General features: G+C 44.0%; 1 protein-coding gene across 1 annotated transcript in view; it reads right to left on the bottom strand.

Moving 5' to 3' along the window:
- The window catches only part of LOC140716550 (class I histocompatibility antigen, F10 alpha chain-like), a 34,195-nt gene extending 11,747 nt beyond the window's left edge, over window positions 1–22,448 (bottom strand). The window contains exons 1-2 of the mRNA XM_073029372.1: window positions 22,280–22,448; window positions 13,507–13,767 (exon numbers count right to left, since the gene is read on the bottom strand). Coding sequence (XP_072885473.1) covers window positions 13,507–13,767; window positions 22,280–22,331 — 313 coding nt within the window. The 5' untranslated portion in view covers window positions 22,332–22,448. The remainder of the gene's footprint in view (window positions 1–13,506; window positions 13,768–22,279) is intronic.
- Between the last annotated feature and the right edge of the window lie 2,326 nt (window positions 22,449–24,774).

The raw sequence follows: 24,774 nt of genomic DNA, 5'->3' as shown, positions 1-24,774 counted from the left end.
GCACATTAGTATCAGTAAAGCAAAGGTTAAGTGTGTAATCGGGGGAAAATCAACCAAATGTGGCAAGAAAGATGGGACAGGGAGGGGAAAGGGAGGCATTTATATCAAATATAAAAGAGTGTTACAGGTACTAGGGTAGGTAGTGGATACAGAAGAGAGGAAATTGTGTGGACTAGGTTAAGGCTTAGGCACTGTGCACTAAATCAAACATTGAAATTGATAGGGAAACACCAGACAGGACTGTGTGAGGAATGTCAGGAAGAGGAGTCAGTAGAACATGTAGTTCTGAGTTGCAGGAAGTATGGGATACAGAGAGAGATGATGAGAATTAATCTAAGGGAATTGGGGGTGCAGGAATTCACATTAAAGGGGTTGCTGGGCATAGGTGAGAGAGCACAGGTTAGGGTATTTTTAGCTTTCTTAAGGAATACGGGAGCTTTTTATAGGATATGATGGATAAACAGGAATAGGGTACTAGGATGGCTAAAGATGGGAGGATAAAGTGTAGGTTAGGGTGTGTATGTGTGCGATTGGGTGAAGGGATTTAGAATGAAAGGCTATTATCTGATCCACACTCTGGAGGAGAAGGTAGTGGTAATGCACCAATAAGCTGGGTGCCAACTGCCGTAAAATGACGAAGAAGAAGAAGAAGCAGGAGAGTAGAGTCGGGTGCTGGGGGAGACCAGCTCTCTCTCTCCTTGGTCCCAAGTAAAATAAAGGTCCAAAAATGAGACTCGTGAGTTGAGTATGCTTTTCACCCAAGGTCTAATTTCCTTGACCATCTGACGTAAGTCGGCAGAGTCCCAGCATTAATGAGATACGAACGGGGGGACAGCTGGGAAAACCCCAGTAGAAAAGGAAAGCGATCGGTGGTCGCTATCATAACGTGCACAAGAAAGCTGCGACTCTTGTGCCTGGGGGATAGTCCCGGCTGCTCCAACGGTAAAAGGGAGAGCCGGGATCAAACATTCACAATCTGGCAATTGAGTAGATTTGTAAGAAGTGAGAGAATTGGCAGGAGTGATTACAGCTCAAAAGACCTAAATCTGGGAGTACTTACCTCGGCCGGAGACTCAGTTCCTGGGGGACAGAGAAAAGATAAGGGGGCAAAATTGGAAAAAAAGCATAAAGAACGCAGCAACTCGACTCCCACTGCTCGGGATGGGAACACGTGAACCGGTGAGAGCTCAAAGGGAAACTGGGGTTTGGGGGATGTGAAAATTAAACTGCTCTGCTGACAGGAAGAGGAGAGAAAGGCAAGAAGGATGGGGAACGGCAGCGGTCGATCAGGTAATGCTGGTCTCTTGAAAGTAAGTAAAAAGCTGGAGAAGAACATCAAGAAGGTATGAGAGCACCGAAAATTAATTGGGAACCCCTGGTACCACCCGGCTGATACAGTAATACGTGAAACGGGATGATCGATATGGGGTAACGTTTAGTAGTGACCTGTACAGGTGGCCGCAAGGAGATTGGCCCTATGGTGGAACATTTAACTTGTGCAAGGAACTGGAAAGAGACTGTGGAAATGGGAGATGGGGATCCAAATTGGGATATAGATTGTTTTAATAAATGGGAGGAGGTGGCCAAGAGACTTTGGTCCCCTAAGCCCCCTTGGAAAGATAAAGGATGGCATAAGAATAATCCCCCGGCCTCCCAACCACCGCTGGGACAGTATCTCAGGTCGGCCCCGAGAGCTCCCCGGAGGGGACACAGAGGAATTGACACAAATGGCCACCGCCTATGGGCGAGGCCAGAGGCAGAGGCAGCCAGGCCCCCTGCCACAGCATCAGCCCCTCCCTATAAGGACAGGGCCACAACGGCTCCAGGAGGTATGAGGGCTGCCAGAGACGAGACCGAAGTGATCAGCACCACAGGTGATCTGAGAGGCCGCGTGACTCGACAGCAAACACGGGGACGAAGAGAGAAAGAAGAAAGGGGGGACACACCCCACAATTCATGATAGGTGATGTCCCTGTATTAAATCCCTGGACCCAAACCAAAGTACGTGCCATGGTGACGAGGCACCTGACCCCTTAAAGAAACCAAACGTCTTACATTATTGGTTGGTCCAGATGCTATATACTCACCCCTCCCCAGGGGAATGTGCAAATACTATTAAAACGTGCCCATATGGGTCCTCCGGGCCTTTGCTAAAGGAGGCTTCTGTGATACCCCCGGGGGAAGGAGTCATCTGGGGACAGGATGAAACGGTGCCCGGTAATGAGACAAGGACACACTGGTTGGAGAATGGAGGAAAACTGCTATAATGGGGGAGCACGGAAATGTAGCAGTAAAGGGAAGGTGACACGCTGCTTACAGAGGAAGGGTGAACCGATTCCAGATTTCACAGCAAGGTTTAAGCAGAAGTGGGGAGAGAGTGCAGGGATACCCTCAGAGGGGAACAGTCCCTTGGCCATCCAGACTTTGTTGAACTCCATGCGGCCGCTGCAAGCACAAGGATATAAATTACGGAATCTGAACTGGCAAAATCGAACGTGGGTGCAGACAACGACGGCTTTGTACAATATGGATCAGGAGGGACTCTTTTCTCAGAAAATAGACGAGAGAGGGAAAATGCCAGAAGGCCAGTTCTTCCAAAGCAAAGGGTGCCCACCTCAGGGACCAGGGCGGGGAAGGGGAGTGAATTCGGGGTTCCGAAGAAATCTCCCTGATTCCCCAAGCGACCAATGCTATAGTTGTGGTGAGAAGTGGCACTGGGCCCGTGATTGCCAAACTACAGGCCGAGATTGTGGGAAAAGGGCCAGTGGGCTCGGAACTGTCTGTACCCCCCCCCCCCATGCCGTCCACCTCCCCGGGCTTCGGACGATCAACAGTCGCCCACTTTCCCTTTTACGCATCCCTTGCCTCAGCAATAGGGGTGGCCGGAGAACCGGTGGTGCAGGCAGCAGCTATCAGACTATCCAGAAGTATGAGAGCAGAGCCCATGAGGGCTGTAAAAATAGGAGATAGTGAGGTGGCTTGTCTGATTGATATGGAGCTGCTCTGTCTTCTGTGTCCCCTCCACGGACATGCAAGCTAATGGACAGTTGATTAGCACCATCGGGATAACTGGTGTCCCGATGACGGAACTCCTTTCAACCCCTGCCTCGCTGACAATAGGTAACGTGGATGTTACTGATACCTTTATAATTTCTAAAGACAAGCCCCTCCCCTTGTTAGGCAGACAGATGCTCTGTATTTAGGTGCCACCTTGTACTGTCGACCTGATGGCATTTATGTGGATCCCCCGCAGGTGTTAGAGCTCAGTGGAAGAGTGGATGATTGCTGTGATACTCTGGTGTTGTACTGCTGCCAACTGGATTGCAACCCTTACTCCCCACTGGTACAACAACTATGCACAGCCCTGGGGGATTCCCCTGACTTGCAAGGACAGCATTTGCAACACCTCCTCGAAACCAGCTGGGAAAGCAAGGTGCTTCACTGCATCGCTTTCTACAGGCAGGGCACAGATCCCTCCTACGATGAGCAGGCAGCCCCCTATGTTGGAGGCACGAAGACCTTGAGAACCGGGCCCCTTCTGTACTTCGACCCCAAAGGGCTGGGGGTATCAGTAGAACTAAACAAACAACAGTGAGACCAATGGAAAACAGAGGTGCTCTCTCACAGGGGACCTGTAGACCCCCACCTCACAGTGGCTGTTAGCACCAACCCCCCCCCCCCCCCGCTAAACCAAAGCGCATTGAACCTATGGTGCACTGTCTGTCACAAATTTTGTGCCCAGCCCATACAATCTCTGTTCTAATCCTAGGTGCGGCTATGCTCACCATCGAGATCTTTGACAGGCAGACAGGAAGGACTACCGTAAAACCTGTGACGTTAAGTGCATTATTCCAGCAACAGTATCCGCTCCAGCCAGGGCCGCTGCTCTACCCGAAAGCTCTCGCCAGCGTTAACACGGGACTGTGGGCCCAACACAAGAACCATGTCGGTATGGTGCGCACGGCACCAGAACAATGGGTGACCCTCAAGAAGGGATTCCTCCTGCCCTGTGTGAAACAAGGCATCATGCCTGTAATACAGTCCCTCCTGCAACAGGAGGTGCTAGTTAAGACCCAAACCCCTGCAACACCACCATCTTTCCGATTCCAAAACGAGGAAGGAAGAACGAATGGCGATTCGTGCAGGACCTAAGAGCAGTAAATAAGATTGTTATCCCCATTGCCCCACTGGTCCCCGATACCAACATCATCCTCACTTCTATACGCACCTCCACCAGTACCTTCACCGTCATAGACTTATGTTCGGGTTTTTTTCTATACCTCTACATGCTGACAGCCAGTATCTATTCGCTTTCACCTACATGAACCAGCAGTGTACTTGGTCCCGATTGCCCCAGGGGTACACGGAAAGCCCAGCAGTGTATGCAGCGGCCATAAAGCATGACCTGGATGAGAGCCCCTTGTCCAATCATTCCACTTTTATCCAATATGTTGACGATATCCTGATAGCTTCAGACATGGGCCCTCACTACCTAGCTGATATAATGAAGGTGTTACAGCATCTGGCTGACAGGGGAAACTGGGTTTCCCTGGACAAGCTGCAGTGTTGCCAGGACACTGTGCAGTGTCTCGGGTTCGAGCTGACGGAGGGAACCAGAGGACTCGGAAAAGACCACATATTGGCTGTCCAGCACATCCCGATACCAAAGACAAAGAAGGGAATTCTTTCCTTTCTGGGAATGGTTGGGTACTGTCGACAGTGGATACCGGAGAAGAGGGAAATGGATGTTGTGCTCCAAACAGCCACCCTGCAGGATCAGCCAGCAACTGTGCACTGGACTGACGAGAGGGATTGTGCATTTACAGCCCTAAAAGATGCCCTTCCTGAGGCGCCAGCCCTGGGCCTACCTGACTATGAGAAGCCTTTCCTGCTGTACATTAACGAGAAGCAAGGATTCGCTACTGGAGTGCTGTGCCAAAAATACGGGGGTGGCAAGCGACCAGTGACCTATTACTCCACCTGTCTACCTGCTGTAGTGAGGTGAGTGCCCTCCTCCCTCCAAGCAGTGGCAGCCCCAGCGATGATCGGCCACAGAGTGCTTGATCACCCCTGCACTGTGTTGGCACCCCATGCCATGACCCTGCTCCTCAATTCTGCTGCCACGCAGCATTTTGCCCTTGAGATTACAGAGGCTCACACCCTGCCAAACGGAACGTCCACACAGGGAGCAGAATCTCTCGGCCTCAGGCCAGACTGTGAACATTTACACTGATTCCTGTTATAGTTTAGAGTAGCCCATGATCCTGGACAGCTCCAGAAGAACAGAGGATTCATTACCTCCTCTGGAAAACCTATTAAACATTCTCAACTGGTTATTAACTTGTTAGAGGCCATCCAGTTGCCGCAGCCTGAGCCATAATTAAATGTGAGGCACAGACCTCAGCAGGAGACGAGTTCTCCAAAGGGAATCGTTTCGCTGACACAGTGAAGCAGGTGGTGCCCCAGCAGCAGCCGATATTACAGCCCCCCCACACCCCCCGGGTGGAAACAGGGGAGGGAGAGCTCCTCACTGCCACCAGTATCGACAGATTGCGACAAGCCCAAGATCTTGCCACACCACAAGTGCGCGTGGACAGAAGCTGCCACCCTGGTGGGCGTGTTGTTTGTCCCTGAAGCTTGTTTTCACCCTGGCTTGCTCGCCCCATGGCCAGACTCACATGGGCAAGGGAGGGACGCAGCGTGCGATTAGTCAGCAATGGTAAGCCCCTGGGATAACTGTCACAGTCGAAAGGGTAGCACGGACACGCTTGAAATGTCAGCAGAACAGTAAAGGGAAGACTCCAGCAAAGTATGATCATTTGTCCCAGTCAGAAATGCCGTTTGGAAACTCACAGATAGACTTTGTGCGTATGCCATTGGAGAAAGTCTGCAAGTACAGTCAGCCCTCCTTATCCGCGAGTTCCACATGCGTGGATTCAACCAACCGCAGATAGGAAAAACACATAAGTTCTCTCTCCGGCACTCATTGTTTGAGCCTGTACAGACTTTTTTTCTTGTCATTATTCCCTAAACAATACAGTATACAACTATTTACATAACATTTACATTGAATTAGGTATTATAAGTAATCTAGAGATTATTTAAAGTATATGGGCGGATGTGCGTAGGTTACCGCGGATCAGGATCGAAATAAAACCTGGAAGTTCTCTCTCCAACAGTCGGTGTTTGAGCATGTCCAGCACTCATTGTTTGAATGTGTATTAGGTATTATAAGTAACCTGGAGCTGATTTGACGTACAGACAGTCTTCAAGTCAGATTTGTACGTAATTCAGAACAGGTACATCCAGTATAATTTAGCCTCAGTTAGTCAAACGTGCTCTTCTGAGCAACTCATGGAGTGAGACGCTTGTTGGCTCTTCTCTGTCCTTTTACAATCTAATTTCCACTGCTACTTTTGTTTAAACTTTGAAGATTCATTACTTTTAGTGAAGGATTTATGATTTAATTACGATGGCTGGAACCCAAACTGGAAAGGAATTACAACATGGCTAAATTGTTTCTGAAACTGAAAAAACCAAATTCATAAGGGAGGTAGAAGAATCCTATACTCTTGAAAGAATGTTCTTACTGATGCAAGATACTAATACCAAAATTGGAATGGTGGATTCTAAAATTGATAAACTGACGAATGCTAATGAAAAACTTGAAAAAACTGTATCTGCCGTTCAGGAATCTCTGAGGAAATTGGAATCTCAATTACAAACGCTTACAATGGACACTATTAAAATCAGAAGACAACAGGATACAATACATCAAGTGATTAAAGAGCAGGAATTAAAGTTCTCTACCATGGAAAAGAGAATTGCTGAGGTTTTGTCGGAATTATCAAGAATCAAGAAGAAAACGATCAATCTAGAAAGTAGAAGGCTAAAGATCAATTTTCGTATACTGGGTTTGCCTGAAAATATGGAAACCAGTGAGCCATTAAAGTTTTTTACGAGATATGTTCTCCTCACTTTTTAGTGAGATACTTGAAACCTTTCTGTTAATAGACTCCGTTAATAGGGCTCACCGAATGCCCCGCAACAAGCCTTCAGTTGAGATGAAACCACGTGCGGTGGTTCTGTGTTTACATTATTTTGCTACTAAAGAAGCAATTCTTCAGGATGCCAGGAAGCAGGAGAAGTTAACTTACAACGGTGTGGAGTTTCATATAGTTGAAGATTTTGCCCCTGAAGTTTATGCAGAAAGAATTAAATATTGGGAAGCGATGGCAGAATTGTATAAGAAAAACTGTCGTCCATCTTTGCGCTATCCTGCCCGGTTGATCATTTTTCCGCCTAACGCTCATCCTAAATGTCTTGATTCTCCTGAGGAGGCTTGGAAGTTTCTTAACGAGTTTAAGTCGGTCGCGTAAGCAACTCCTACACTGCCGCTTTGCAAGCGACTCCAACTTTTAATCCTTTGCTGACAATCGTGTGTAGTTGAATCATTTAAAGTTTAATCTATGTTCTATGTTTGTATAGCCATCGCTTTGATTCTTGTATTCTTTCTTTTTTAAAAATTTGTATGAATTTAACTTAAATCGCATTATTTGCTTGAATCTATTTTTTTCTGGATATATGAACAATTTTTACTAAATGAATCTAAGATGGCTGCTGTTAATTACGTGTTAACATTTATTAGACATAATATTGAATTCAATCTTTAGCTGAGGGTCATTTACAGCTGAATCACTGAAAGGTCAATTTATGTTTTTTGTTGGTCCAGACATCGTCTGGCTGTTTTATTTTTTACCTTTTGCTTTCTTTTAGGATATGTAAGAATTTATTATCAGTTGTATCATATTACTTGGTTAGATTTTTCTTTTTTGAATATAAGATCAATGGTTATTAAACAAATTTAAGATGGCTACTGTTAACTACGTTTTAACCTCTGTTAGGCATATTATAATATTTGGAATTTTTCAATTTTCTACCTATCTGATGTTGTGCCTTGAGTGGTGTTAGTATATAACTTTTTTTTTAAAAAGTCTGCCTTTTAGAGACATAGAGATTAAGGTATGTAGTTTAGCATGCTATCCATCTATTGGATGGCTTTTTTTTCTGGGCTTTGTGGGGAGAGGTGAGGCTATCAGTTTAGGTTTTTTTGATTGGGCAGTCTTGAGAGGTTTTCTTGTAAATCATGTTGCTTTTTTTCTTTCTGATCGAATGCATTCTGTTCCTCCCTGTGGGTCTGGTTTGTTTCGGCGCACTAATTCATTTTATAAATCCCTAAGTTAAAGTCTCAGTATGGATGTTAATAAAATTAATATAATTTCCTGGAACCTGAATGGCTTGAATCAACCTATTAAGCGTAGAAAGGTCTTCAGGAAATTGAGAACATTTCAAGCCGATATTATTTTTACGCAAGAGACCCACATCCGTAGGGAGGATGAAAATCTTTTTTTTTTAAATTTTGGAAGGGTTCTCAGTTTCATTCTTCGTCAATATCAAAAAACAGAGGGATGTCTATTTTTATTAATTGTAAAGTCTCTTTTGTACATTTTAATACTGTTACTGATTCAATTGAAGATACTTAATTGTTACCAGTTTGTTATGTGGTCAAAAGGTGGCATTGGTACGTGTGTACGCACCTAATGTACATAGTCGTGAATTTTTTAAGGGGTTATTTTCTGCACTGCCAAATTTAAATTAATAGAAGTTGATTATAGGCAGTGATTTTAATTGCTGTCTCAATCCCTTGATTGACAGGTCATCAACCAATCCGTGCCTTCCTAATAAGGCTGCGTCCTGGATTAACTCCTTTTTACTAGAATACAATGTGTTAGACATTTGGAGATTTCTCCATCCTAATGATAAAGATTTTTCTTTTTTTTCACATGTACATCATAAATATTCAAGAATTGATTATTTTCTGTTAGATATGCGATTGGTATTTTTTGTTGCTGATTGTGTGTATGACGTTATTGTGCTGTTGGATCATGTGCCCAGGAGACTCTTACTGAAGCTCTCTGATAACACACGGAATGCAGCTCAGTGGAGATTTAATGTTGCATTGCTCCATGATTCAACATTTCTAAGTTTTATGAAAGAGCAAATCTCTTTATTTTTTGAATTAAATACAATTGAAGGTATGTCAAATTTGGTTATTTGGGATACGATGAAATCTTTTCTTAGGGGACATATAATTTCTTACTCAGCAGCTTTAAAAAGGAATATTAAAGTGGAGATTTTATTGATTACTAACAGGATTAAAGAAATAGATAAAGTTTATTCAGTATCACCTACTGAAGAATTATATAAGAAAAGGGTGAAACTTCAAACACAGCTTGACTTGCTATTGACTTATTCCATTGAGCAGCAACTTTTGAAATCGAAAAGTCAATTTTATATACATGGAGATAAATCGGGTAAACTGATAGCTGCTCAACTCAAAGCAACTATGGCTAGAAGGCAGATTTTGAAAGTACGAAGATCTGACAGAATGGAAACAACTGACTTTCAGGAAATTAATAAGGTTTTTTTGGGACTTTTACTCTAATCTTTATAAATCTGATTTTCCTGACACCGCTACTTCTATGAATGAATTTCTGCAAAGATTGAATATACCCCAAATTTCTACCCAAGATGTGAATACTTTAGAAGCACCCATTAATCCAGAGGAAATAGTAAGAGTTATATCTTCTTTTCAGTCAGGTAAAGCTCTGGGACCGGATGGATTTATGATAGAATTTTTAAAGACGTTTACGGATATTCTTACACCTCATTTATGCCAAATTTTCAGTGAATCTTTATCTTCTGGGACCCTCCTGAAAACTTTTTATGAGGCATCAATTTTATTAATTCCTAAAAAAGAAAAAGGTTTATTTGTATGTGTCTCTTACAGACCAATTTCTTTATAAAATGTCATTCTAAAATTCTTTCTAAGGTTTTGGTTAGTGGGCTTGAGAATGTTTTACCTAAGGTTATTTCTATGGATCAAACTGGATGTATTAAGAATAGATATTCATATTTTAATATTCAGTGATTACTGAATATCATCCATTCCTCTCCATCTAAAGAATTTGAATGTGTTGTTTCTCTTGATGCAGAGAAAACCTTCGATAGGGTAGAATGGCCCTATTTATTTCAGGTTTTAGAAAGATTTAATTTTTATCCATGCTTTATTTCTTGGATTAAATTGATTTATCAAGTCCCTTTGGTGGCAGTTATAACTAATAATCAAAAATCTTCTTATTTTAGGTTATATAGAGGTACCCGGCAGGGTTACCCTCTCAGTCCGTTGCTATTTAATTTAGCTTTAGAACCTCTCGCTATTGCTCTTCGGGACTCCAATGAGGTTTTGGGTATTAAGAGAGGAGATAAAGTGCATAAGGTTTCATTGTATGCAGATGACTTGTTCATTTATATTTCAGATCCTAAGAAATCTATTCCTGCTTTGTTATCTGTTTATTCTGAATTTAGTAGTTTTTCTGGATATAAATTAAATTTACATAAGTGAGTTTTTTCCTATTAACAATTATTTCGATCAACATGACCAATTTCCTTTTACTATTGCTAAAAATAACTTTACTTATCTCGGAATTAAAATTACCATAAATTTTACTGAACTGTATAAATATAACTTTCTTCCATTAATTGAGTATACACAGCAAGTAATATCTCAATGGTTTCCTATGACATTATCATTAATTGGCCGTATCAATACTATTAAAATGATAGTGTTACTGAAGTCTTTATATATATTCCAAACAATTCCGTCTTTTGTTCCTAAACTGTTTTTTGACAGAATAGACTCTAAAATTTTATCTTTTATTTGGAGTAATAAAAATCCTAGATTGAGTAAACCTTTATTGCAGAAATTAAAAAAGTTTGGTGGTATGGCTTTGCCAAACTTTAGGTTGTGTTACTGGGCAATTAATATTCATTATATCTCTTTTTGGATTCATTTTTCAGACACACATGATTGTCCCTTATGGGTGGATTTGGAGAAAAACTTGGGGAAGGGGTATTCTTTGGCTTCCTTATTGGAAGCTCCTCTTCCTTTTTTGCTTTCTAAGATCGGTAGTCGAGATTTTAATCCTATTATTAAACGTACATTAAGAATTTGGTTTCAATTTCGTAGATCCTTTGACTTTTAATAGTTTTGTTCTTTCTAGTAAAATCCATCTTAATTATTCTTCTAAACCTTCAGTTTTTGATCAGACCTTTTCAATTTGGAAAACCAAAGGAATAGTAACTTTTTTAGATTTGTTCATGGGTAACTGTCTAATGTCTTTCACTCAGTTAGTGGATAAATAAGACCTATCTAATGTACACTTTTTTAGATATTTGCAAATTAGGAATTTTCTACGTAATTTACTGCCAGATTTTCCCTGAGCTTATTCACCCAATATTATTGATAATCTTTTTCAGGTTAATCCATTTCAAAAAGGACTGATTGCTATCATTTATAAATGGTTATTGAATTTGCGTATGTTATCTAATGATAAAATTAAAGCTGTGTGGGAATTGGAGTTTCGTGAGTCTCTTTCAGATAATCAATGGGATAAAATTTTGTATTTGGTAAATACTTCTTCTGTATGTGCCCATCATTCCTTGATACAGTTCAAGGTGGTACATCGGGCACATTTGTCAAAGGACAAATTAGCCTGTATTTTTTCTAATATTAATCCTATTTGTGATAGATGTAATATTGAGGTGGCTACTTTAACACATATGTTCTGGTCTTTTATCAAGTTAGATAATTTTTGGAAAGAAGTCTTTAAAACTTTATAAAAGGTTCTCAATTTGGATCTACAACCAAATTTACTTACAGCAATTTTTGGGATCATTCCATCAGAAGCAGGATATATTCCTGTTTCCACTCAATGGATGATAGCTTTTACAACTTTATTGGCTAAGAGAGCAATTTTGCTTAAATGGAAGGACTCTAATCCACATACTGTTATTTATTGGCTTACCTCCATTATGTCCTGTTTAAGTTCAGAGAAAATAAGAAGTCAGACATTTGATACATCCTCTAAATTTGAGGAAATTTGGCAACCTTTTATTCAATATTTTCATATGCTCTGACTTCCAGTTACCTTTCTGAAGTTTTGGATTTGATCAGAAAGTTTTTCCTTGTTTTTTCTTGCTTTCACTCTCAGTTTGAGCTGCCCAGTTCTTTTTTTACTTTTTATGGGTTTTTTTTTTGTTTTTTTTTCCCCTGTGCATTTCAATTATAAAAGTTTTTATCTTTCCTTTTATGGATAAGAGGAGAATCAAGTATCTTTTTCTTTATTACATACTATTTGATTAATACTATGTTTGATCTTGATAATGTTTATTTTTTCCTTTTATTCAAACTGTCATTGATATAGATATTTGTTATAATTCTCCTCTTGTTTATATAGATGTACTTTTTTATTTAACTAATAAAAAGATTGATAAAGAGACAGTTAGTCAAACCTTTGTCTTAGCATATAGTATATATTTTACTTTTCTATGCATATAAAACACTTAAGAAAAGTATGTATTTTTATAATTAAACCACTGCGTTGCTTAGTAATAAGTGTAGTTTTCATCGGGGCAGGGCCTTTCGCATGCTCCATTATTCTCACTTTATCCTTTAAAATTGTTCCGATTGTTGACCGACTGTAGTCTACAGCTTTTCCAATAACTGATGGCGTTTCACCTCTTTCCCTTCGCTTTATTATTTCCACTTTCTTTCAATCGTGATGGGTCCTCACTCGTCAGTGTGGATTCAGCAGCAGCTGCGGGCGGCGAGTCCTGAGCTCCGACAGGTCCTAAAGTCCACCGCACTGAGACATGTTAAATAAGGTCCCGGAATCAATCCCCCATGGATAAGGAGGGCCGACTGTATATATTGGTGGTAATAGATATGTTCTCTCAGTGGGTTGAGGCATTCCTGCCAGGAAGGATGATGCCAGCACAGTAGTGGATGCCCTAATGAAGGAAATCCTACCAAGATTTGGGATTCCATTGTGTATTAATAGTGATAGGGGAACTCATTTTACTAACAGATTAGTGCAAGGGCTGAAAGTTGCCCTGGGATTTCAGTGGAAGTTAAACTTCCCCTAGCAACCCCAATCCTCGGGAATGATGGAAAGGGTAAACAGAGAAATAAAAACTGCACCAGGCTAGGTGTGTCAGCAGAATGACCTTAAATGGTCAGAAGGTTTGCCTCTGGTAATGGATGCTTTGAAAAACCGAAGAATAGGAGTACGGGGTTCATCCCACACAAAATATTCATGGGTAGACCAATGACAATGGGACTGAAGCCCCCGATGACATCAGAGAGAGTGGCTTTGATCTGGAACGATGGAAAAACCCTAAAATATATGCAATCACTGTGTCAGGAGGTGGAAAAGCTAAATGGTCAACTGAGGGATGCCCAAATTGCCCTGACCGATCTCCACAGTCACCCCGTCCCCCCACAGTCCCCCCATTCCCCCCCACACAATCCCTACCATTGCTCCCCATTACACCCCGCAGGCCCAGTCCCTCCCATCACCCCCCCCCACATTGTTCACCACTCACCCCCTGTCTGGTTGGTCCGGCTCATGGCAGTCTGGATACTGGCCTGAGCCCTCTGCTCGTTGCCCTGAGAGATCTGTGTCTCCCGTTCCCAGTAGTCGGGTCCCTGACTCTCCGCCACCCACTGCTGACGGGGCACCACCTTCCCCAACTCACTGTCGTAGTAAACGATCTGCTCCTCGTCCACATACCCGACGGTAATGAACTCAGGGACCCCCAAGCCCGGGGTCACCGTCGTGTAGAAATAACGGAGAGAGTGAGAACCTGGAACCGGAGCAGAGAGTCAGAGAAGAACCAATACCTGAAACCAGCACCCAGAGACCCAGGATACTGGGCAACACCCCCAACCCGCTGAGAGAATCGGAGTCCTAAAACCGGAGAATCAGGACTGACCCCTCACCCCAAGAGCCACATTCAAAGCAGAGACAGGATCTAAATGTAGGACACACTCTCAATTGATGGATAGGATGTCGCTCAGTCGAAAGAACCAGAGGCAACAGTGGGACAGGAGGAATTTGTGGGATCACTGGTGGAGGAAAGCAATAGGAAGGGTAGGAAAAGAGGGTGCGGCCATTCTGTGAGATAACATTTGGCTTTTAGTGAAGGGCTTGCATGGTAATGTAGTGGTTATCATAGTACTTTATAGTGTCAATGATCTGGGTTCAATTCCAGCTAAACTTCAGGTTTACTTCCACTGAAAAATTCAGTGTCATTGTCACAGGGCAAAAACTTGCCCAGCACCGGATTTTTGAGCACACTGGTCATTACAGATTAGAGGGAACACTGAACAGAAGCAAAGCAACACTTGTGGGTTTCCCCCAAAACATCCTCAGATTGTGTTGGTCATTGAGGCAAATGACACAAATCAAACAGAAACTGGGGCTGTGGTGGAGGGCGCTCCCTATCGATAGCGGGCAAGAACCTGGTCATCAGGTGTGAGGTGCTCTCAGGGCTGCTGTACTTGGCGCAGGTGTGGCCAGTCCCCCGCTCCTTCAGCTCGGAAATCACCTGAGCTGTCTTCCGATACATATGGGGATCCAAGATGGAGTGGGTCAGACGAACCACCATGCACAAGTCCCTGGACAACGGGGAAGAAAACGTTCCCAATGTTGCCCTCACCCTGATGGCTAACTTCATGTGTGGCTGCATCAGGTTGTGTGTGGATCCCAGGTACGTGGGCACCAAGTACCACTATGTGCCCAGGTTCTACCTGTCGCCCTGGCTACGGAGGATGGGTCTGGCCCCTTTCCCGCACAACACCCCGTCAGCTGGTCGTTGCCGCCATACCTGTCCTTCATAGAGAAGTTCTTTCAGGTCAACGCCTTTGACCACAGGGCCATCAGGCAGTGGTCAGCACATGAGGTCCTGCAGGCACTGCAGGAGAAGGACGCGATGGACACAGTGGGGTGGTTCCCTGAGCAGACTGTCCAGTTCATCTGGCAAAATGCCTCATCGCCAGATCTCACCAACAGGCACCAAGACCTCGCCTGGCTGGCAGTGAGAGGGGCCCTCCCAGTCCGATCCCTCCTGTACGCCCAGAACATCGCCTCTACACTCCTCTGCCCACAGGAGGACTGCAGTGAGGAGGAGTCGGTGACCCACCTCTTTGCACACTGTGGGTTCGCGGAGAAGGTGTGGAGGAGGATGGAAGGGACAGTGTCGAGGTTCATCCCCAGCAGTTGCGTAACAGAGGACTCTCTGATCTAAGGGGTGTTCCCGGGGACGCACACCGAGACCAACATCCGGTGCTGCTGGCAGATCATCAACTCGGTCAAAGACGCTCTTTGGTCGGCCCGAAACTTGATGGTCTACCAGCACACGGAGATGTCCGTGGGGGAATGCTGCCGACTGGCACATTCTCGGCTGCAGGAGTACGTGCTGAGGGACGCACTCAAACTCGGTGCAGCCACCGCAAGGGCCCGGTGGGGAAGGACCACAGTCTAGGGTTCTTCTCCCGCGGGAGTTGAGGGGAAGGGGGGTTGGGGGTATACCCCCTGAACAAGTGTATGTAAATATGAAGTAACAGAGTTCCACCTGGGTGGCTAAAGTCTGGGAATGTAAAGACTGTAATGGAAACATTTGTAAAGGACTGAGAGTCATTGAATGGTCTATTGCACATAATTTTATTTTTGAATAAAGCATATTTTGATTAATAAAAAAAAAATCACAGATGTTTCAATGGACTATGATGTGACAACTGGAGCAATCACCTATTCTTTCAGGTGACTATTTTCTCTCCACAGAGAGGAGACTGGGGAGGTAAGGGCATTGGTCTGTCCCTCCTGCAGGACGTGGGATTATAGAGATGTTTCCACTCACCACTAACACTGCGAGACATGTGTCCAGCTACAGTTCATGGCAGAATACATGCAGCCATTGGACTCTGGGGCACTTTAGATGCAGAGAATCTGGTAAAAGGACCACTTAGTGAGCTGGTCACATCACAGGTTCAGAAAGAGGAGGTGGGTGACCACCAGGTTGACAAGTGAGTGTTGGTGGTGGAGGAATCGTTACAGAGGGGTAAAAACAGGTGCTTCTCAAGCTAAACCGAGAAAGGTGTGCTATCTCCCAGGTGCCAGAGTCAAGGAAGTGTCAGAGTGGTGCACAGATTCTGAAGGAGGAAGTTGAAAAGTCAAAGGTCATGGTACGTGTTGGTATCAAAGAAATAGGCAGAGAGGTGTGGTCCTCCAGAGAGTATTTATGGAGGTCTGGCAGAAGGCAAAAAACAGGATCTACAGTTGTAGTGAATTACTCTGTGCCAGTGAGCGTAGAAATCAGAATATGTGTGGCTGAGGAGTCAAAGTGACACATCTCAGAAACAGGGCCATCAGTCCAGCTAAAACTCCTATCCAAATTGTCCCATTCATCAGCATTTTCCATCTCCCTCAATAGATGATGCCAGTGAACAACTCGACCGAGGGCAACATCCTCCAGATGGTTCACAAAACTACTTCATTCACTTTGAACTTTTCCAATCCACGTGTCTATCAAAGTACCTTTTAAAATTTGTTAATGTACCTGCCTCAACCACTTTATCTGGGACCATCTTCGGTAATGACGAACCACCAACTGGGGGACATTGTTGCCCTTTGGCAACTTCGCTTAACTCCCACATTAAACTTTTGCCCTCAGGTTGTGATTATCCAACCCTAGGAAAAAGACTGTGGGTATTAACCCTCAAGATGTCACCATAAGACACAGGAGCAGAATTAGGCCCAAGTCTGCTCTGCCATTTCATCACTCTTGTGAACCTCCTCTGAACCTTCTCCAACATCATTACATCCTTTCTTAAATAAGGGGTCCAAAACTGCTCACAGTACTGTAAACAAGGCCTCACCTGTGCTTCTTAAAGTCTCAGCACCACATCCTTGCTGTTATGTTCTAGTCCTCCTGAAATGAACACTCACTTTGCATTTACCTTCCTCACCGTTGACTCAACCTGCAAATTAATCTTTTGGCAATCCTGTACAAGGACTCCCAAGTCTCTTTCCACCTCATATTTTTGAATTTTCTCTTCATTTAGAAAATAGTCTATGCTTTTATTCCTTCTATCAAAGTGCATGACCATAGACTTCCCATCACTATATTCCATCTGTCCATTCTCCTAATCCACGTCCTTCTGCAGCCTCCCTGCATCTTCAACACTACCTGCCCCTCCACTTATTTTCATATCATCTGCAAACCTGATCACAAAGCCATCAATTCCATTACCAAAATCACTGACATACAACGTAACAAGAAGCAGTCCAAACATGAGCCCCTACAGAACACTAGTCACCAGTAGCCAATAAAGAAAAACTCCCTTTATTTCCACACTTCGCCTCCTGCCAATCAACCAATGCTCAATCCATGCAATATCTTTCTTGTAAGACCATGGGCACTTCTTCAACAGCCTCATGTGAGGCACCTTGCCAATGGTCTTCTGAAAATCCATGCACACAGCATCCACCAATTCTCTATCCTGTTCTTTACGCACTTTGACAAGATCACCCCTCATTCTCCTAATCTCCAATGACAATAGTCCCAAGCCGCTCAACCACTCACCATAACAGTCCTTCTAGCCCAAGGAACATGCTCATAACTCACTTCTCATGCATTAAAACTTAATGACTTCTTTCCTGAAGCAGACTGACCAAAACAGATCACAATACTCCAAATGAAACTGCACTAAGGTCTTGAAATTAATAAATCAACTTTCATACTCAATGCCTTGACTGATGAAGGCCAATCTGTCAAAACCCTTCTTCACCACCCTATCTACCTGTGATGCTACTTTTGGAGAATTATGTAATTGAAGACCTTGGTACCCCTTCTACAACATTCGCAACCATTCACCTTCAAAATCGCATCTGGATTTGACTTCGTAAATTGCAGAACCTCACTGTTACAAGGGGGCACTAGGAGTGGACCCAAATGCAAGACACAGACCCTGAAGTACTAGGAACAGGACTACGTTTATCAAGAAAGCAAGGGAAGAAACAGTGCTGGACATGGACACAGACACAGGCCCTGGACGAGACTAGGATGCAGAGCCTGGGCTAGGACCTGGACAAGAAACATGGAACAAGGAGCCTGGAATAGGGACATGGGATTCTGGAACTAGAGCCTGGACAAGGACCCAGAACCTGGGTCTTGGTTGGGACTAGGAACCTGGGTCTTGACTCAGATCTAGAATTCGGGTTTAGGCTAGGACAGGACGTGAGACTCCTGGATCAGATAAGGGAACTCCAGCACAGGGCTGGGTGAGGTACTCCTGGGCTGGGCAAGGCACATGGACAGGACAAAAACACAAAGCCTTGACTTGGTCTTGGGAGACAGGAACCTCGGAGCCTTGGACTTGGAACCCTGGAACCTCGGAGCCTTGAACTTAAACACAGGAACACGGAACACAGAGCCAGGACCCCTTCCTTGGGATCAGGACCCCCAAGGGCCAGGGCTCTTTCTATACACAGTACACTGAACATAAAGAGACAGTTCTCCACTCAGGGTAGCGGCAAACAGACAGACCTACCTAGCAAAGGCGAGGACACAGAGACAGTTTTCAACTCAAGGTAGCGGCAAACAGCCAGACCTACCCAGCGAAGGTGCGGACACAAAGAGACAATTCCAAACAATGACTGACTGTTCCTTATCTTGACACAGCAAGGCCCCAGTCTTGCTCCAGCAGTTGAACTTGACGGCATTACAGGCAAGGTTGCAGGCAACGCTCCAGGTGAAGGCTACAGGCAGAAGGGGAAGGAAACAGTCCAGCAAATGAAGCTGAACCCAGGAGCTATTTATGTAGCCAACCCAAAATGAGAATCAGGTGCCTCAATTGCAACAGAACAAGTGAAAACAGGAAAACCTGGAATAAGGATCAGTGGACCGGACTGTGAACTGGAATGCGGACTTCACGGACCGGACCATGACACTCATACTTATCTGAATTGATTTGTCATTGTATGAGCCATTTACACTGCTGGTCAAGATCCCTCTGTAATTTTTAATTATCTTCTTTACTATTTATTTAATTATTTAGAGGTACTATGTAAATAGCCCTTCCAGTCACAGCACCAGCAACCCCCGATTTTTAAACTGGCCTAAACCTAATTACCAGACAATTCACAAGGGGCAATTGACCCACTAAACAGTACGTCTTTGGACAGTGGGAGGAAACCGGAGCACCCGGAGAAAACCCAGGCATTCCATGGGGAGGGTGTATAAACTCCTTGCAGAGGACACTAGGATTGAACTCCAAAATCTGATGCACTGAGCTGTAATTAATATCACACTAACCGTTACACAATCACAGCATTCAGGACCAGTAGATCAGTGTGCAAAATGTTACAATGCTAGGGCCTGTTGGAATATACTTAAGTTATTGAGAGAGGCAAGAGAGAAGACTTTGTGCCTTTGCAAACTACAGGTGTGGTCCTGAGTAATTGTTACTTTGTTTAAGAAGAAAATAGGGAGAGTCATGGTAACTACAGTCAGTCTCATATCAACAGTAGGAAGGTCCTGACAAAAACAAAAGGACAGGAATTACATAAATTCAGAGGCTGATCAGGAATAATCAACATGGCTCTGTGTGGAGGAAGTCCTGCATCACTAACTTCAATATCTTTCAGATGGTTTTTGAAGACTAGGAAGGCAGGGTCAGAGATATAACCTGAATACGGCATTCTCCAAGGACTCCATGGTGGTCTGGACCAGAACAACATGGCACATGAGATCCAGGAAACTGGCTACATGAGTCCAAACTGGCTGGGTGATGGCAGGCAGAAGGTGAAGGTAGGAGGATGCTGTTCAGATTGGAAATCTGTGACTAGTGATGTACCACAGATCAATGCCGTGACCCCTCTTATTTGCAATGTACAATAAAGTCACCCCTCATTCTCCTTCGCTCCATGGAAAACAGTCACAGCCTCTCCAATCCCTCCTTATAACTCAAGTCCTCCTGTTCTGGTAACTGTGTGTGAATCTTTTCTGCATCATTTCTAAAAATTGCATTTTCCTCTAGCTGTGTGACCAAAACTGCACAGAATATTTACAAGTGCATTCTCATCAATGTCTTGTACGACTGTAACATGACATCTCAAGTCTTGTACTCAGTAACATGACCAATGAAGGTAAATATGCCAATCTGTTCATTCACTACCTGTCATGCTTCAATCAGATCAGCAGGGGGCACCAAATCCTCCAAGCTCTGATACTGCTCCTCGCCTGATTACTAGCTGATTATTTTCACATGCATCTTTACAATGCACCCATGTCCTATTCTGTTTCTTTAGTTAAGATGCAATCTGCAAACTTTGAAACATGGCACCCACATTCTCATCCAAATCATAAACACAAATAACAGGAGTCCCAGAACCAAGGCCTGCAACACACCACCATTCACTGGATTCCATTCTGAAAAATTTACTGTCCACTGTCACACTCTAACTCCTACCACTGAACCAATATGTATCGATTTGGCTAGCTTACCCTGGATCCCATGTGATCTCACTTTCTGGATCTGCCTACCATGGCTCAGTGATAGGAATTTATCAAAAGCCTTTCTGGAGTCCACGTTGGCAACATACACTGCCCATCCCTTGTCAATCCTCTTGGTCCCCTCTTCAAAGACTTCAATCAGATTTGTGAGAAACAGTTTCTCAGCCTTTGCCTTTCTAAACACAGGAATCTCAGAATCCCATCTGGTAAATTTTCCAGCACTAACATTAAGCTCAACAGCTTGTAGTTCCCAAGCTTGCCCATTCAATCTTTCATAAAAGGGCAACATCAGGTATTTTCCAATGTTCTGGTACCATACCCATGTCTATTGAAGAAACTGATCTCCCAGGGCCCTACCAATTTCTGCCTTCATTCCCAGAATATCCTAGGATACTCTCATTCAGACCCATGGATTTATCCATTTTTATGCACCTCAAGAACACCAACATCTCAATTTTAATATTGAAATGTTTCAGGATGTCTCTGTAGTCTTTCCTGAATTCCCCTGCTTGGCCATGTCCTTCTCCCAAGTGGAGATGGGAAGTAGTTATTTGAGACCTCTGGCTCCACATATACACAGCCACACTGATCCTTCAGGGACCTCTGCTCTTCCAAATTACCCCTTTGTTCTTGATATACAGATTATTTTCAGATTATTCTTGACAGAGAAGGTAAAGAAGATCTCATTCTCTCTACAATGGAACTGCATTAAACGGTGGTGAGTCTGCACTGAGTACTGTCAACATTTCTGCTCCGTACGCTGAGGCCAAGGGGTGACCCGATATGTGAGAGGCACAGTTCGGAAGGATGGTCAAAATCGTTGTCCCGTCATAGGGGTATTAAAACACGGGGTCATAGGTTAAGGCGAGAGGAAGGAGTTTTACAGGAGATCTGGTGTTTTTACACGGAGAGTGGCTGATATCTGGAACTCACTGCCGGGGATGTGGTGCAATCACATACTAACACAACATTAAAGAGGCATTTGGACTCTTCAATCGATAAAACTCAGCCACGGACGGTTCCGAGACCGGCTGGGAAAGGAGGGGGATTGGGCACGAGGCAAGCAAACCGATCCCGTAAAAACACAGAGCTACGGAAACTCCAAAGATTTCATCCCTGGGAGAGGAAGGAAGACACAAAATGGGCTGCACCATAAAGCTGGAAACTCTGAACAGCCCAGGCAGCACCATAGTTAATGTTTCAGGTCCAGAACTGGGAAAGTGAGGAAACGGAGTGGGTGGGAAGGAGGGAGTGGTGGACAAAACTCTGCCTCTGATAAAGTAGGGTGGTCAGCGCTGGCCAGTACATAGACCCGTCTGGTTAACAGTTAAATATTCTCTCTATCACAACACGAAGATGTCATTACCCATTTAACCAGCTTCCCTGCTTCCCACAACCCAGTCCGAACCCCTCTCTGCCCTGTGTAAATGCCCCTGCACACCCTTACCTCACATTAACGTGTCGGAAGGAAGCAGTAATCCAGCATGGATCTACAGGACTGAATTGGCTCTGCCCGCGACATCCTCTAAACCCCAGTGCTAACCAGTCATCTGGTGTCCCACTGTCCACTTGTCCAGTTCCTGCCCAGCTCAGTGAAGGTGTCGAAGTTAACCCTTCCCTCCCCATCTCGCCTCCCGTGTGCAGTCTCTGCAGGGGCTCCCACCACACAGCACTCTCAACCCGATCGGCACTGACCTCAGGCTGGGTGGCGTGGGACCCTCACACCTTGACTAGGGACGGTTACCCGGTGTCCATCCGCTCACTCACTGTATGTCCCGCTGACCATTGACTCTTCACTCACCTGCGGAGACCCCTCCACATAGGAGGGCCAGCAGTAGTAGAAGCAACATCATTCCCCCTTCCTTAGCAGCATCATTCCTCACTCCCGTTCAGTGCTGTTCCGCGTTTCCACGTCCTCCGCCACTGCCCAGTACAATGACAATAACACTTAGTCCCCGCTCCCCAATGCCTACGGACTCCATGCGATACCCGTTAGGATCATCCCCAAACTGCACGTTGATTGGTCCTCCCAATTGTGGAGCCCCAATCATAATCTGTCTCTGTTTAACGTCATTGGTCTCTGGGCAGAAGTGGTCACGGAAGTTTGAGTCGCTTGGAAATAAAATTACAAATATCTGCATCCGTTCGATCAGAAAAAGAGCTGACGAGGGTCTGGGCCCGAAACGTCTTCCTATAGATGCTGCCTGGCCTGTTGTGTTCCACCCGCATTTTGTGTGTGTTTCTTGGATTTCCAGCATCTGCAGATTTCCTCGTGTTTTCGTTTTTAGAAAAAGAGCTGATCATCGGTTGCCGGGAAGGGTGGAGTGAGCGGAGTTTGGAATCTCAAAAAGTATGGGAACGGGATGGAGAGGCGGTGTCCTGATGTCACAGGTCCTGGGCAAAATGACACAGAAGGAGAAAGATCATCTGCTGCAGAAATTCAGCAGGGCAAGAAACATTTGTAGAATTAAACACAAAAGTTGGAGGTGTTGTGGATAGTGTGGAGGGCTGTCAGAGGTTACAGCCTGACATTGATAGGATGCAAAACTGACGTGAGAAGTGGCAGATGGAGTTCTACCCAGATAAGTGTGAAGTGGTTCATTTTGGTAAGTCAAATATGATGGCAGAATATAGTATTAATGGTAAGACTCTTGGCAGTGTGGAGGATCAGAGCGATCATGGGGTCCGAGTCCATAGGACGATCAAAGCTGCTGCGCAGGTTGACTCTGTGGTTAAGAAGACGTATGGTGTATTGGCCTTCATCAATCGTGGAATTGAATTTAGGGGACAAGAGGTAATGTTGCAGCTATATAGGACCTGGTCAGACCCCACCTGGAGTACTGTGCTCAGTTCTGGTCGCCTCACTACAGGAAGGATATGGAAGCCATAGAAAGGGTGCAGAGGAGATTTACAAGGATGTTGCCTGGATTGGGGAGCATGCCTTATGAAAACAGGTTGAGTGAACTCGGCCTTTTCTCCTTAGAGCGACGGAGGATGAGAGATGAACTGAGAGAGGTGTGTAATGTAATGACAGGCATTGATGGTGTGGATAGTCAGAGGCTTTTTCCCAGGGCTGAACTGGTTGCCACAAGAGGACACAGGTTTAAGGTGCCTGGGAGTATTACAGAGGAGATGTCAGGGGTAAGTTTTTTACTCGGAGAGTGGAGACTGCGTGGAATGGGCTGCCGGCAACGGTGGTGGAGGTGGATATGATAGGATCTTTTAAGAGACTTTTGGATAGGTACATGGAGCTTAGAAAAATAGTGGGCCGTGGGTAAGCCTTGTAATTTCTAAAGTAGGGATATATTCGGCACAACTTTGTGGGCTGAAAGGCCTGTACTGTGCTGTAGGATTTCATTTTTTTTTTGTAATTTATTTTTTATTGAAGTTCATCATCAAACAAACATTTCCATAAGATGTATTTCAGACATTGTACATATATATCATATAATCATATATATCACAAATCTCCACAAAGTATTTATCTGAGATATACACTTATAGAAAAGAGTGGAATGAAAAAAAACAAGCAAAAGGAAAGAACTATGTACAAGTAGGGAGTGATCTTTTTTTTACAACAGATTCATTGATCTGTGAGAATAAAATCAGGCCTATGAGGCATTATGTAGTTAAACCATTTTTCCCAGTATGAATCAAATTGTTCCAGCTTATGATTAACAGATGCTGTTATCTTCTCCATTTTGTAAATGTCCATTGTATTTTCCATCCATGTATTTAAAGTTGTGCTCTCCTGTGATAACCATTTCCTAGTAAGAGTCTTTTTACCAGCCACCAAAAGTATATTCATTAAATATTTATCTCTTTTCAACCATTTTTGAGGTATATACCCAAAATATATGCTCTTACTCTCTAAGAGTACTTCACATTTAAAGATGTCTTGTAGGGCATTGTGTATCCCCCTCCAATAGTTTTTGATAACAGGGCAATCCCAAAAAATATGATAATGATTTGCATTTTGATTTCCACAATTTCTCCAGCAAACAGGGAGGTTACTATCATAATGGGATTTCTGAGAGTGTGCAATAAAATATCTTATCAAGTTTTTCCATCCAAACTCCCTCCATTTCTGTGAACTGGTACACTTCCATTGATACCTCCATATTGTTGTCCGTTCTTCCTCAGATATAATTATCCCTCCTTCCTTCTCCCATTTTGTTTTAATGTAAGAAGTCGAATGTGTTTTAAGATTTGACAACCCCTTATACATGCTTGAAATGATTCTACTACCATTATCTGAATTATATGCTTTTCTAAAGAGCTCTATCAATCATGTAT

This window comes from Hemitrygon akajei, chromosome 2 (genome assembly GCF_048418815.1).
Source record: "Hemitrygon akajei chromosome 2, sHemAka1.3, whole genome shotgun sequence".
Classification (NCBI taxonomy): domain Eukaryota; kingdom Metazoa; phylum Chordata; class Chondrichthyes; order Myliobatiformes; family Dasyatidae; genus Hemitrygon; species Hemitrygon akajei.
This window is presented reverse-complemented; position numbering and strand designations above follow the sequence as displayed.